Source organism: Chenopodium quinoa, unplaced genomic scaffold (genome assembly GCF_001683475.1).
Source record: "Chenopodium quinoa cultivar QQ74 unplaced genomic scaffold, ASM168347v1, whole genome shotgun sequence".
Taxonomy (NCBI): domain Eukaryota; kingdom Viridiplantae; phylum Streptophyta; class Magnoliopsida; order Caryophyllales; family Amaranthaceae; genus Chenopodium; species Chenopodium quinoa.
The window spans coordinates 331085-345707 of NW_018742415.1; the positions used below are offsets into that span (position 1 = coordinate 331085).

Sequence of the window (14623 nt, forward strand, 5' to 3'; positions counted from 1 at the left end):
AATGTACAAAATGTAGAGGAGAATTTAAACCATGAGCTAGGGATGATTATTCAAGACATTGTTCAATAATTGAAGGAAGATTGGATGGTGATCATTCTTTATGCCCAAAGAGATTATAATGATGTGGTGCACAACCTTGCAATGTATGTTCTCACATGACTGATTAATTCCACTACTTGCCTTCTAATTGTAATGTTGATGCTTTCACGAAATATAAGAAGTGGGAATGATTTGTTGTCTTCTCTAGGAACTTCAAGCAAGCTTCTGGTTTGACGCCTTGCTATAGTACTATTTGTGGTAGTTGTGTTAGTTTATATGTTGTTTTATCGCTGCTATGAAAGCTTGTTATTATGTTCTTTTAAATAGCCTAAAGTTTCTTTTTCTTGTTTGGAAAAGGCAACCCTTAGACTTAGCCTCTTCGAACTTGATTATTAATAACTTGTTATGTGGGCCTTAGGCCATTAATATAAAATGTTTTCCTTTTTATGTTAAAATAAAGACAACAGAGGACAATATAAAGCATAGTCATGCTCCAATGAAATACTAATCTTCGAGCCAAATTAGGGTAACATGATGACACTTAATAAGATGGACAAAATCAATCCATGTAACATTTGTGTCTCTTAGTATATAGTTATTCGAATATATTTACTTTCAACTTCCTTCTATCGACTTACCACATACAGTCATTATAATTTATTTATATAGATTTTTAAAAATGTAAAGTTAATTTAAAGTTCTGTTAAAAAGGGTAAATTTTGGTTGCAATGTTTAAAGTTGCATTAGGGCAAAGTATATAACATTGAATTTCTTTTTTATTATTCTAATACAAAATAAAAGTAAAAATAATACAAAATTAATGTTGATGTTGATCTGATCTGTATTAAAAGGTTTACGTTTACTTCTCATGGTTCATCTAGGTAAAATGAATTAATTATGATGTGATATGATTTTAATGTAGAAAAATATAATAACTTTATGCTTAAGGAATTTAATAAAAGTTACACTTGAATACTTTGATAAACAAAATTTCATATCAAAAACAAGTTTCTAAGATGTTACAAATTTTTATACATTTATCATCACTTAATTTATTTGGAAAATTTACAATAAATTTTAGTCGTAGGTCACCTCGTTTTCCACATTCATTAGACATAGGCATTCCTTGATCTTGAATAACTTTTTCGTATCCTGGATACATTACGTCATCGACTCGCAAAAACATTTTTTTGCCCCCTAGTAATGGCAAGGTTATGCTACAACCAACAAGAGCGTTAAGTAGAGAGATTTCAACACCCAACTCTAAGTCATCGCCTACTCTTTTAAATAAAGCATGTCTTTTTTCATCTATCAAGAATATGATATCTGCAGGTAAATATCCTGGTTTTTCGTCACCTTTTCCTTCAAATATTATTGTTGTTCCTTTTCTCCAACTCGGCTTGACATTAATATGTAAAGTTTCCTCTTCTTGAACAATTATTCTACAATAAATAATTGATCATCAACAACACTAAGGCTTCAATTCTGACATGATTTGACAAAAAATGAGGGTGACAAAATTTTCAAACTAATACAATAAATTATGGAAGTGAAAAAAGGAAGTTAAATGTAGGACCCGACTTAAGTTAAAAGGTAGGAAGAATTTTGTATTTTATTTTACAAAGATGAGATATGTATATTTAGCCACTCCTTATATAGTAGGGCAAGGGAGTAATTAATTACTTTACACTACGGATGCTTTTTCACATCATATTGAACTAAAAACATGATACAATATTATAATAGATAGATGAGATATAATCAAATTGAAAAATACATTTGTGTTATATTGATATTAGGAAATTCATACATTTTAATTATATATGTTACGATATGATTTGCTTAATAATTTCTCTAATATAAAATATTTTTTTAATGTAACTTCCAACATACAATTAATTATTCAATAGGAATAACGCATATTAGTAGTTCATAGCTTGTCCATGAAAAACTTGAGGCACAACCCATCCAAATTGACATCAAGCTTGAATAAAATTTGTAAATTGCTAAAACAATATCCATACATTTCATTTCTATGCTTTTCACTTTCTATATGACTAGTTTGCAATTTTATGTTTCAAATAAAGTGAAACATTTTAGTAAGTGTGATTACTCACCATTTTTTTATTTTGTTGAAATATAATAAAAAATTGTGTTGTAATGTGTTGCACATAGTGCCTATGGTACTAATAAAATTTTTGTTAAATAATGCACGTAATACCCCACATTTTTATTTATTTTTCTAATCTTGGAAAATTGTATTTTCTTTTTGGTACAATAGGAAGAAACACAATTCCAATGATAACTCTTATTTCTTAATTATTATCATTCATAAAATTAAAGAAAATTTGTATGGAAAGGACATATATGTTCACTATTTTATTTGGAAGGACCTTATATGTTTAAAATGGTTTAAAAGAACCTTATAAGTTTATTTTGTTGTTTGGGGGACCTTGAGGTCATAATTCGACAATTATTGACTTTTTTCTCTAACGCTGACCTCTCATGTGACCTTAAAAAATGACCCCTTTTTCCGTGATTTCCATCGCGTGATCTTAAAAAATGACCTCACTAAAGGTGCACTTTGCACCTAAGTCATTAGTTTGTGGTGATTTGGACACTAAGAAAAGTATAGGGTGCTAGGTGCACCAAGCTATAGTTCAGAGTGTTGAGGCCAATTTTACCTAGAAAGGGGTTTCCATTTTTTTTATGAAGAATATAATTTTTAATTAATAGTACTGACATTAAGAAATTAGTCAATTTTATCAAAAGCAGATGCAATCTAATATATATATATATATATATATATATATATATATATATAAAGGGGAGTTTTTCCCCGAGTTTTTAGAGAGCCACGTAGGATTTAATTTTCTTAGCGCGCCACGTAGGATTATAAATTTAAGTTGTAACCAATGAAATAAGAGATTATTAATTTCTTTTACAATTAAAAATTCAAATGCCACGTAAGCAAAATTGACGAATGAGATTTTAAATTTTAAATTAATTATATACAAAATATTATCTTTTGAGATTAGGAATTATTCTAATATTTTAAAACTAATATAATAACAATTTTAATAACATAGATATGAAAAATATTTTCTTAAAAAAAATACTAACAAACCGTGCATCGCACTGGCTTCATCTAGTATAATATAATATTGTGTTGAGGTAAAAATGAAAATTACTTATGTATTATACTTTAGAATAATTTAAATAAATAATTTGATTTAATTACTATAAATATTATTTGCAAAAGTACGATATATTAGAAATTTTTTACTATTTATAAAAAAAATTCCTATTTAAATATAACAATTAGAAAGATTAGAAAAATGGTTAAAATTTTTACTTAATATTCACTATGTGTTTTTTTTTATAAGGTATCATCTGAGTTTTAACATTTGTCGAGACATAGTTTTGACCATCAATATCCTTAATTTGATATTAGCAAAACTTATATAAACAATTATATAAAAAAGTAGAAATTATATTAAAACCAACTACATGTTATAGATCATAGCTATATAGTATATTTTTGTTAAAATATTATGGCAAAGGTAACATATGAATAGTGAAAAATCTCAAGTAATGCTTAAAAAAACAGAAGGATTGCTACCATAATGTACCAATGGGGAGGTACGCCATGAAGAGTGTATTGGTAAAATATACTAGCAACAACATTGTCAAATCTAAATACACGTTTCTACAATGTGGGCATCATGTTACTATATAAGTTTGTAGTCTTTGTACTACACACACAGTATTAAGAATGATTCACAAATAAAAAATTTAACAAAATTTAAGATTCATATGTTATATAATGAAAATTCAATAACATATATAATAAGGAATAGAAGACATACCCTGCATCCGAAATAACATCTCTTTTTATCTTTACCTTCTTAGTAGCACCAAAGCACAATTCTTCTAATGAGCATTCAAGCCTCTTCTCAACTTGATGAGGTTTCTTCCGTGTTTTGGATTGAGAAAATATAATTGGAGTTGTGCTCCTACGACTTGTATTTCTTGACAAATCACCAGAAACATTTGTTGTATTTGTATGATTATGACTCATTAGTTTACTTAAAGTGATATTTGGAGTTTCCACAGGTGATGAGCTTGTTGCACCCTTCCTACTTATACTTCTTTTTAAGGAATCTATCATGTCGGCTGATCGACTATAGCTTCTATTTAAGTGAGGTGATGGAGTGTGACTTCTTCTACTATTAGCCCGTGAGAGTAATGAAGGAGATCGTATAAAGAAACTATCATCCATACTGCGTTTATGATGAAAACTTTCGTGTTTTGCAGATGTTGTTGGAGTATTCCAATTCCCTTCTTGTTTTTTGTCATTAGAATTCTATAAAATCAAAATGCATCAATGATAAGAATAAATAGTATGTAGCTATAAAATCGTATAAAAACTAAGTATGACTGAATATTTTACCTTATAATTTTGAGTGTTATCTTGAAATTTGGAGGATAATTCATGCTTATTGAAATTATTTTTATCATGATTCCATTTAATAACAAGGTTTTTATAAGCCTTGCCAATATCTTTAATGGATGCCGTTTTGTTTTGATAAAGATGATAATAAAGAATTTTAAGAAAGATACGGATAAATTTAAACAAGATAGTTTTGATGAATATGATTATGATTATTGGGTAAAGAAGAATGAGGAGAGCATATATTCAATATCAAGAACAATTATTTGATAAAAAAAATTTAGAGGTAACCAAAACTAAGAATAATATACAAACTTTAATTAGATGTTCTCTGTTTAAAGACACAAATTAATATCAACCTTCTTTTTAGGAACTAATTATAAGTTATTTTTGGAAAATACGACATGCCTCCTTCGAAATTAATGGGGATTTGTAGTGTAAATGAAAAAATAATAAAGGATCCATGCATCAATAAAACTAAATATAAACCCCCTTTATTTAGAATGTTAAACTACATAGTGCATATATTTAGTTTTGTTAACTAATCTTAAATTTTTTTTTCATTATTACTTTTTCCCTCTCCCTTAAACATCTCCTTTTATCTTTCTCTCTCTTATTAAAATAACCTCTATGCTTGTATAGTAATCTAACAGTTAAAAATGGGGGGAATTTTTTGTTGGTAACATAATTATTATATACTCCATACATACTTTTACTAGTATTTAGTCGTGCAATTCACAGATTAAACTTTTTGGTTAAATTTAAATTTATTGAGGGACTATATTCTATCGTATTTTTTAGAAGATGTGAAATTGGGTTAAAGCTAAAATTTGTGTTTGTAGTTAATGAAATAAATTGTATTGCCTCATATGTCAAATATTTAAATACAAATAACATCATAATAACAACCTACCCCACATGACAACATGCTACAAACTTTATTTAACCTTACTAGGCCATCATTTTTAATTTTATATTCCCTAAATCTAAAATTTTATAGATAGAGGAAGCGATTTTAGTGCTTAGATAATGCAATGAGCAAATTAAAATATATATTGCTTTAAGAAAAACTTAATTATTATAGACTATGTAAATAACAACCATTTTTCATATCAAGAAAGTAGTACACAAGAATTAAAAAAAAAAAAAATTAAGTTCACCTTTAAGAAAACTTCATACTTTTTATGTTTGTATTTTAATACCAAATGACAAAATAATCTTACAGCCTAATTATGAATTTTTATGAATTCATTACAATAACCAATTGTAGAATCATTCAATGATCCGAATAATTTAACCTTAAACTCACATGCAACACTACCTAGAAATGATACAATTATTGCTGAAAACTTTAATCAGACTATAGATCTACTTAATCGGACAGTGATACACATACATTCACTGTATGTGGGCTCCATATACATTTCCAATGAGGTGCTGCCACATAAGCAAGAGCCAAAAAAAAGATGAGGGAATTTTAGGGGGGAAATTTCACCCTCATTGGCACTAACAAGCTACTGGAAGCGGGAAAATGGCTAGCGAAAATTCTTGGCGCCTAACTGCATTTAATGCACAAATTTTTATTTTTATTTTTTCTGAAATTTCTATTATTTTATCATTGATGGTATCACAACCATTATACAGGTTAATATGATAAGGACGTCGTAGAAGATGAGCACGACGCCGGAGAAGATGAACAGGACGCCGGTGAAGATTACGGAATCCAGCGCCGACAATTGTTACTCAGATGAAGTTATAAGAATTTTCTATTCGCGAGCATGTTTACTAGACAAACGAATTCGATTTTGAACAATCAACAATCCACCATGATCGATTTATTTCTAACATGTGTTTAATTTAATTAAATGAATTTCACTGCTCTTATCTATCTCGTTTTTCCAGATTCAACAATTGACGTTGAACATTCCAGTATATGATATCAATTTAGATAAAATATACTTTATATTGAATTAATGTCATTCGATTCTCGTATTAAGATTTCCACAAAATTTCAAACAGGATTCTGAACTTGAATGGGTAATTAATTTTTAGTCCTTGCGACTTTCTTGGATGATACATAGATACATATATATTTAGTAACAATAACAATTGTTTAAGTAAAATCATATTTTTCCATAAATCATGTTCAAATTCAAATATGTTGGATACTAATCAATTACTAATTTAATCAGTAAAAAATCCTACACCGACCTTGATTATTAACAAAAAATTAACTATTTATATTAGTGTTTACTAGTATGAGTATAGTAAATAACTTTTTATATTAGCAATTTGTAGACTATATACCCTGAAACCCCGAAAACAAATGGACTTGTTAGGTTATGTTATATGTACAGAAATTGACACTTATCAAACAGTTGTTCCTAAATAATCATGTAAAAATCAAATTAATCTTAAACAACGACTATAAACGACATAGCTATCCTTCAATAAGAACTGGTAATAATAGTTATCCTACGATATATAATAATAATAATTATTATTATTATAATAGTAGAAGGTTACAAAATTTGAATTTATAATTTATGGTAGAAAATAGAATATTGGAGTATATTTGCATATATGGTTAAGTAAAATCATATCATTTGATTGATCGTGTAAAAAGTAAAACGTCGTAGATAAAATCTTAATTTCGTATTATTCATTTCATATTTATTTGCTACTTAATTGAGTAAATTTACCTATCCCAACATGTACTATGTACAAATTAACTACTTATACTAACGTTTTTTAAACTTTAGTACATATGAATGAGATATGTATATATACTCCGTAACATAGAACAACTTACTATCTCTTAACTAGTTTTTGGCTCTGGCGATGCTCCGGTCATTGTTTGTAAATAAAAGAAAGTACAATAATAAGAAGTGAAATATATAGTTTGCTTTATTAGTTTATAAAAAAGGCCACTTATATATATTGATAATATCTTGTCCTTAGATTATAACTAGATTTTTTAAAATAATTTTTTTTAATTAATGTGCTAAAATTGGTTATATATTTAGATAAAGTTCTTAATATCAAAACATTTTATTTTATGTTTAATTAATTTAAATTTAAAAACTCTCATTCGCCAATTTTTCTTACGTGACATTTGAATTATTTAATTATAATTTAAATATTAAAATCACATTTGTCAATTTTGCTTACGTGTCATGTGAATTATTTAATTATAAAAGATTTAATAATATATTATTTATTTAGATACTAATAAAATTTATATTCTTACATTGCACAATAAGAAAATTAGATCCTATGCGGCTCTCTAAAACCTCGGGAAAAAACTCCCCTTTACATAGATATATTAGATTTATTACTTTTTGTTTCATGTCCTCGAGGAAAAGGAGTCTTAAATAAAGGGGGTGGCCTGGAGGAGCTAAAACTAAAAAGAGAAAAGAAAAAAGTTGAATTGAAGAGGAGAGGTGAAGATGAAGTATAAATTTAATGAAAGACGACTTAGAAATAGACTTAAAATATTAATAAATGCAATAACACATGCGGTACTTGGATTAGAGAATAATATAGAGAAGTGTAATTAAATGGGAACATGTGTCGTTTCTGGTTAGAGTTTTTTTATTACTTATAGATATAGATAGATTTAATTTGTTAATTTGATTTCCTTTAACTACTAATACGTAACATTTGATTACAAAGATTTAGAGAGCCCCATTAAGAATATGTAAAAAGTTGTAGTTGATTTTATCACGATACATATTATTTTGGTAAATACGAAGTACTTCAATTCACATATGCTATTAGATACATAATATTATAGTAACCTAAAAGTGTTGTAGTTGATTTTATCACGATACATATTATTTTGGTAAATACGAAGTACTTCAATTCACATATGCTATTAGATACATAATATTATAGTAACCTAAAAGTGTTGTAGTTGATTTTATCACGATACATATTATTTTGGTAAATACGAAGTACTTCAATTCACATATGCTATTAGATACATAATATTATAGTAACCTAAAAGTGTTGTAGTTGATTTTATCACGATACATATTATTTTGGTAAATACGAAGTACTTCAATTCACATATGCTATTAGATACATAATATTATAGTAACCTAAAAGTATTCATTAATATTCATTATTCATACTATTATATATATATATATATATATATATATATATATATATATATATATATATATTACATAGGCTAAAACTACATATGAATGCTGTATTACAATGAGTTGCTATTAGATACATAATATTATAGTAACCTAAAATTATTCATTGATATTTACACTTCATACTATTATAAATTTATACATTAATATAAATTTAACTTTATATATATATACTACCTCCGTTTCGTTTTAGTTGACACTATTCCTTTTTAGGAAGTTTCTTTTTAGTTGACACGTTTCCTTTTTGGGTAAATATTTTACCTTGCATTTACAAGCTACTCCACTTGCTTTTTCATTCTCTATCACTCTCTCTCTCCTCTCCTTAAATTTATGTGCCTAAATCAAACGCGTCAACTGAATAGCAACGGAGGAAGTATATATATAACAGGGAAGAATATATATATATATATATATATATATATATATATATATTACATAGGCTAAAACTACATATCGGTACCGGAAGTCATTACAAATTTAAATATCACCGATACTACATAATTAACTAAAAATGAATCTAGGCTTTTTTTATTAAACATAGACCTGACGATGATATTGCAATATAATATATGAAAAAAATATACATGACAATTTGATTTAATTATGTTCCGATCATATTTGAAATATTTTCGTATTGATACAGTTTTTATTATGTAAAGACTTTCAGTAGCTTTATTCATGGACTGGATTATGTTTTATGTAGTTTAACAATTTAATAATCAGCTATAAATTTATGTATTCGGAGTTTTAAAATGAATTATATACTTTTGTGACTGGAATATGAAAATCAACTATAAGTATTTTTAGGAATTAATTATGATCAATGGAAAAAAAAATTAGGGAAATTCTCAATGGTGCTCTTGAAGTTTTTATTTTTCTCAATGGTAAACAACAAAAAATCAAATTATCTTTGGTAATCAACTATTTGTGTTATTATTTCAATGGTGACATTAATGAAATTAATCTACAATTATAAGCTTAACCATAGTTAACTAAAGGCAAAAAAACCTAATATAACCTTGAAAATAAGATTTTCCTTTATTTTTTTAACAATTAAATTATTATTTTTTTTTTAAAAAAAGCCACCAATTAGACTTTCCCCAAACCACCACAGCTAGCCAACCGGCAGCCACTACCCACGTCCACTACCCACGTCCAGACCCTCTTTCACCCTTCCCCCGGCGCCGACACGGAAGGAACCACTAGCCCCCCTCCCTACCCCCATAAACTATAAACCCTTTAAAACAATGGTGTTAACAACGCACGAACCACCAGCCCCCTCCCTACCTCCCATTCACCTAATTCACCCTTGATTTCCTCAATTACAACAACTAGCCCACTAACAATGGCGTCGAAAAACCTTAAACCCCAAATATCATCTGAAATTTCAACTCCGATGCCGACAAATACTCAACAACCTCATCGATCTCGACCTATCATTCGTGTAGTTAGCTCCAGATTTTTGACCGCCGCGATTGAGATACGCTTACGAAAATTGACCCAATGAGTTGAACCGGAAATCCGTTAGCCCGATTCTATCTTCGTCGAAACCTAAGGCTACTATTAATGATGAAAATGATGATGGTGATGAGATGGTGGGTGTTTTGTTAATGGTGAAAATGATGATCATGATGGTGGTGGTGGGCGTCGCGAAAGAGAGAGAGGAAATGACCGGTGGTCGTTGCCGGCGCCGGGGTCGTGGGTAGGCGGGGCTACGCTGGGCTGGGTTGGGATAAGGGGTAAGAAGTGGGTGGGTTTTTTTTTTTTTTTAAAAAAGGGGTATTTTAGGGATTTTACTTTTTCATCCCTTTTAAAACATTAACTATAGTTAATATTTCCTTAAAATGCTTAACTAATGTTACTACTGAATTAGTTTTACAAATTAAAGATTACCAAAAATAATTTGATATTTTAGTGTTTACCATTGAGAATAAATAAAACCTGATGAGTACTATTGAGAATTTCCCAAAAAATTAAAATTAATGAATCTTCTTCGGTATTAGTCCCTTAATTTTTATATTTCTTTCTTCTAATATTGTCCAGTAATGAATTTAAAAATATTATTATTCTATTAATAAAAAAAAATATTCAGTCTTTTGTAAATACTGATTAATTTAGGTTCTTCTAACAATGATAAATTAATATCTAATCAAATTTTTAAAGAACATAAATCTTTAACTAAAACAGAAATATGTTCACATACATTGAATTATTTATTAAAATTTAATTAGCAACAAATTATTGAATCATTTTTCACGTCCACCACTACTACAAAATTGACCAAAGAGACCATATCAAAATGGCCAATTTCATCAAAATGACCATAGGGGTGGTCTCTAGTTCACAAGTCTCTTTGGCCTAAGAGACCATTTCATCAAAAGTGGTCTCTTGGTTTAAAAAGAGAGACCACACTTATTTAGAATAGATGGTCTCAGTTTTTTAAATTTGAGACCACCTATTTCAAATAGATGATCTCAGTTTTTCAAATTATGAGACCACCTATTTCAAATAGATGGTCTCGGTTTTTCAAAAAATGAGTCCATCTATTTGAAATAGGTGGTCTCTTTCTTTCTTTTTTTATTAAAAAAAAATTAATCGTATTTTAATATATATATATATAATATTAATTAAACAAAAAAATACAATTCCTATACTTGTCACACTTACAACAAAGTACAAGTAGTTTATACTTTATACAAAACCCATACTTAAAACATACTCACAAATATTACAATCAATATCTTATAAAAAAATTTACAAAACCCACTTCAACCTACACCACTCCTTCATAATCGCCTATGCCAAATTCCGTGAGTTTGAAGAGTAGGCATATTGAGACCTGAATTTACAACTCTGAAACAACAAAAGGGAAAAAAAATTAGAAATATATGAACAAGGATTTCAAATTAAAATTTCAATTTTAATATCAACCTTTCAATCAAATGGAAAATATATTAGTAGGGTCAGCGGTTTGAAGCCATTTAAATAGGTGTTGACCAGTTTTAATAGACCATAACTCCATAATCTATATTAATGTATAATCCATAACCCATAATCCATTTCATGGTGCCGTTTGCGAACTTTCTTAGTAGGGTCAGACATAAATTTTTCTCATTGAATATTCAAATTAAACTATAGAGTACAAAATTCACCAAAAAGCATAAAAACCAAATAAATCAACCGATAAAACGACAGTAGCAAAATGAACTTCAAATTCAACAAAGCCAAAATAACCGCAATTTCTTATTCAATTGCTTTACATACTGTCAATATATAACCTTCCCATTAAACTCAACATGCATCAATTTCCCTCACTGTATAACTGAAACAAATCATCAAATAGCACAAAATCCAGAAAAATCAACAAAAAAAAACACAATGAATCAAAAACGAAGGAGAGAGAAAGACCTAAGATGCTTGAAAGTGACAGAAAGATCGGCAACATGAGATTTAATTTTGAGAAAAGCCATAACTTCGGAGTTGCGCTTGATATTCTCGATTCGCTGGAGTTAGTACTCCGTCATTTGATCGAAATCCGCCATTGCAGCCGGCGAAGAGAGAGAAAGACAAGGGTGAATAAGTGATTCTACTCTAAAATATGGTGATTTTTATGCCGTGTTTAATTGATTCGACATAAACACACCTTGAAGTTTAACCTCCATTGTTGTAGATTAAAGAAATAGGTGGGGTGAGACTTGAGAGTGGGTATTTGAGAGATGAAAGAGATAGAGAGTATAGAGGAGAGTGGAGGGTGGCGGCTACTCAAATGAGAGTAAAATATATAGTAACCCTAATTAAAATGGTAAAGTGAATTCCAGTTAGAAAATAAACTTAAAAAAAAAAGGTAAATGGGTGTCTCCTAAATAAATATTTTTTTATTTAATTAAGGAGAGACCATATCTCCTAAATAAATGGTGTTTTTTTTATTTAATTAATTAAAAATAAGGAGAGACCACTTCTTTTAAATAGATGGTCTCCTCCATTATTTATTTATTTAATTAATAAAAGGAGAGACCACTTATCCTAAATAAATGGTCTTTCTTTCATTTATTTTATTCATTAATAAAAGGAGAGACCACTTATCTTATATAAAGGGTCTCTCTCTTTATTTATTTATTTGATTAAAAAAAAGAGACTATTTAGTTAAAATATTGGGTCTCATGAAACCAAGAGACCACATATTTAATTAAATGATCTCTTGTTTGAGGTCTCTTTGGCCAATTTTGTAGTAGTGCACCCAACTAAAAACTTGGAAACAACAACTGTTATTTATTAATGATTTAAAATAAAGCTGTCTTTTATGTCCCAATGAAAATGTTACGCGTTACACTTAATTGAAATTAAATAATGAAGTAAATAGATTTTAGTAGTAACACATAATACAAGAAGTGTTATCAATTTAAACACTAATTGTGTCAAATTAAAAAGAATTGGAATTTAAATAATTAAAAAACTTTTCATATCCATAAGCCATGGTTTTTTTTTTTGTAACACAATATTAAATAATGATAGAAATAGATTATAATAGTAACCCATAATACAAGAAGTGCTATCAATTTAAATACTAATTGTGTCAAATTATAAAGAATTAAAATTTACATAATTGCTAAACTTTTCATATCCATCACCTATTTTTTTATGTAACATAATATTATTTAATTAGTGAAATTGTAGGAGAGATTTGTGAAATTTGATATGATACAATTTTAATTTGAGTAGTATATCACAATATTATCTAAAAGCTACTTAATTAATTACTAGATCGCAATGTTCAACCATTTACAATATGATAGACGTGTAAAATACTTTCGTTCCGTCAGTAGTTCATTTTTCTATTATCAAGAAATTATATTTGTAACTACTTTAATTCTAAAACCACTATATTTTGTTGTTCTTTGTTTTTATGATGGAATTACAAAACCATTTGCTCACCAATAGATTACAAAAGCCATTGCTCGTTAGCCCCTAGTACCTAGCCCCCAACCAGTTCTACCATTTGCACTTTCAAATCAATTATACAACATCTGAAATTTGCAAATTTATTTAAAATTACCCGTTAGCCCCTACTAATCCCCTAGGAGTTTTTATGCGTTGTTAATCGAATTTTCATTGAAGAAAACCTTATATAGAACATGCAAATTTAAATTTAGTGCTAATGTGTTAATGTTTAAAATTAATCAACAGAGACAACGACGTACCTTATATTCAAATAAATTCAAATGTGGGATGTGGCTTCTATGGTTGGTACTTAAATCACACACTTCAGAACTTCATTCTTGTAGAAATTTTGTTCGAATGGTAGGCAATGAAAGGATGTTTCTTTTAATGGCACTTTATGCCTAATTGTTGTTGAATAATGGTGAGCCTATGTTTAAAAAGGAATGCGAAAGGTTATTCATAAGAAAGTGGAGAAAGTGTACTTAAGAAATAAGTAATGGACCACATTCCCAAATTAATTTTTTTTAAAGGACTAAATCATTTAATTAAAATGAAGAGGTTGGTTGTCTTTTATGGCAATATTATGTCTTATTGTTTTAATTAATTTTCCATCTCCATATTTAATATTTGTTTATAAATATTAGGACATTTGATAATTACTTATTATAATTTTATAATAGGTTTTTTTGTTAATTTTTTTATAGAACTTTTTGGGGTACAAATAAAATTAAATTAAAATGATTTGTATTACACTAGGAAAAGAAAAACAAAAATACTTAATCGTAGTTGGTAATTATGGTTAATTTTACAAAAATGAATATACAAATTGGCTAAAAATATGAAATAATCATTTCTTATATTAAAAAAAAATAGAAAGTTGGATGATAATTTTACTTACACCGTTTAATAGTAATTTGTGTTCCATTATTATATTATTTTGACTCCAAACATAAGATCCATTTCGTTTGTACTCCCATAGCCGTTGTTAATCAATTTGTTATTCATTTGTCAATGCGCATTCATT

At 28.0% G+C, this 14623-nt stretch overlaps 1 protein-coding gene across 1 annotated transcript; it reads right to left on the reverse strand.

Annotated features, from left to right (window-relative positions):
- Positions 1–1036: 1036 nt before the first annotated feature.
- Positions 1037–4321, reverse strand: LOC110706632 (dnaJ homolog subfamily B member 13-like). Its single transcript, XM_021884582.1, has 2 exons — positions 3909–4321; positions 1037–1481 (listed from the first exon to the last, which is right to left on the reverse strand). Exons 1-2 carry the CDS (start codon positions 4319–4321, stop codon positions 1037–1039), a joined length of 858 nt encoding a protein of 285 aa, XP_021740274.1.
- Positions 4322–14623: the final 10302 nt, after the last annotated feature.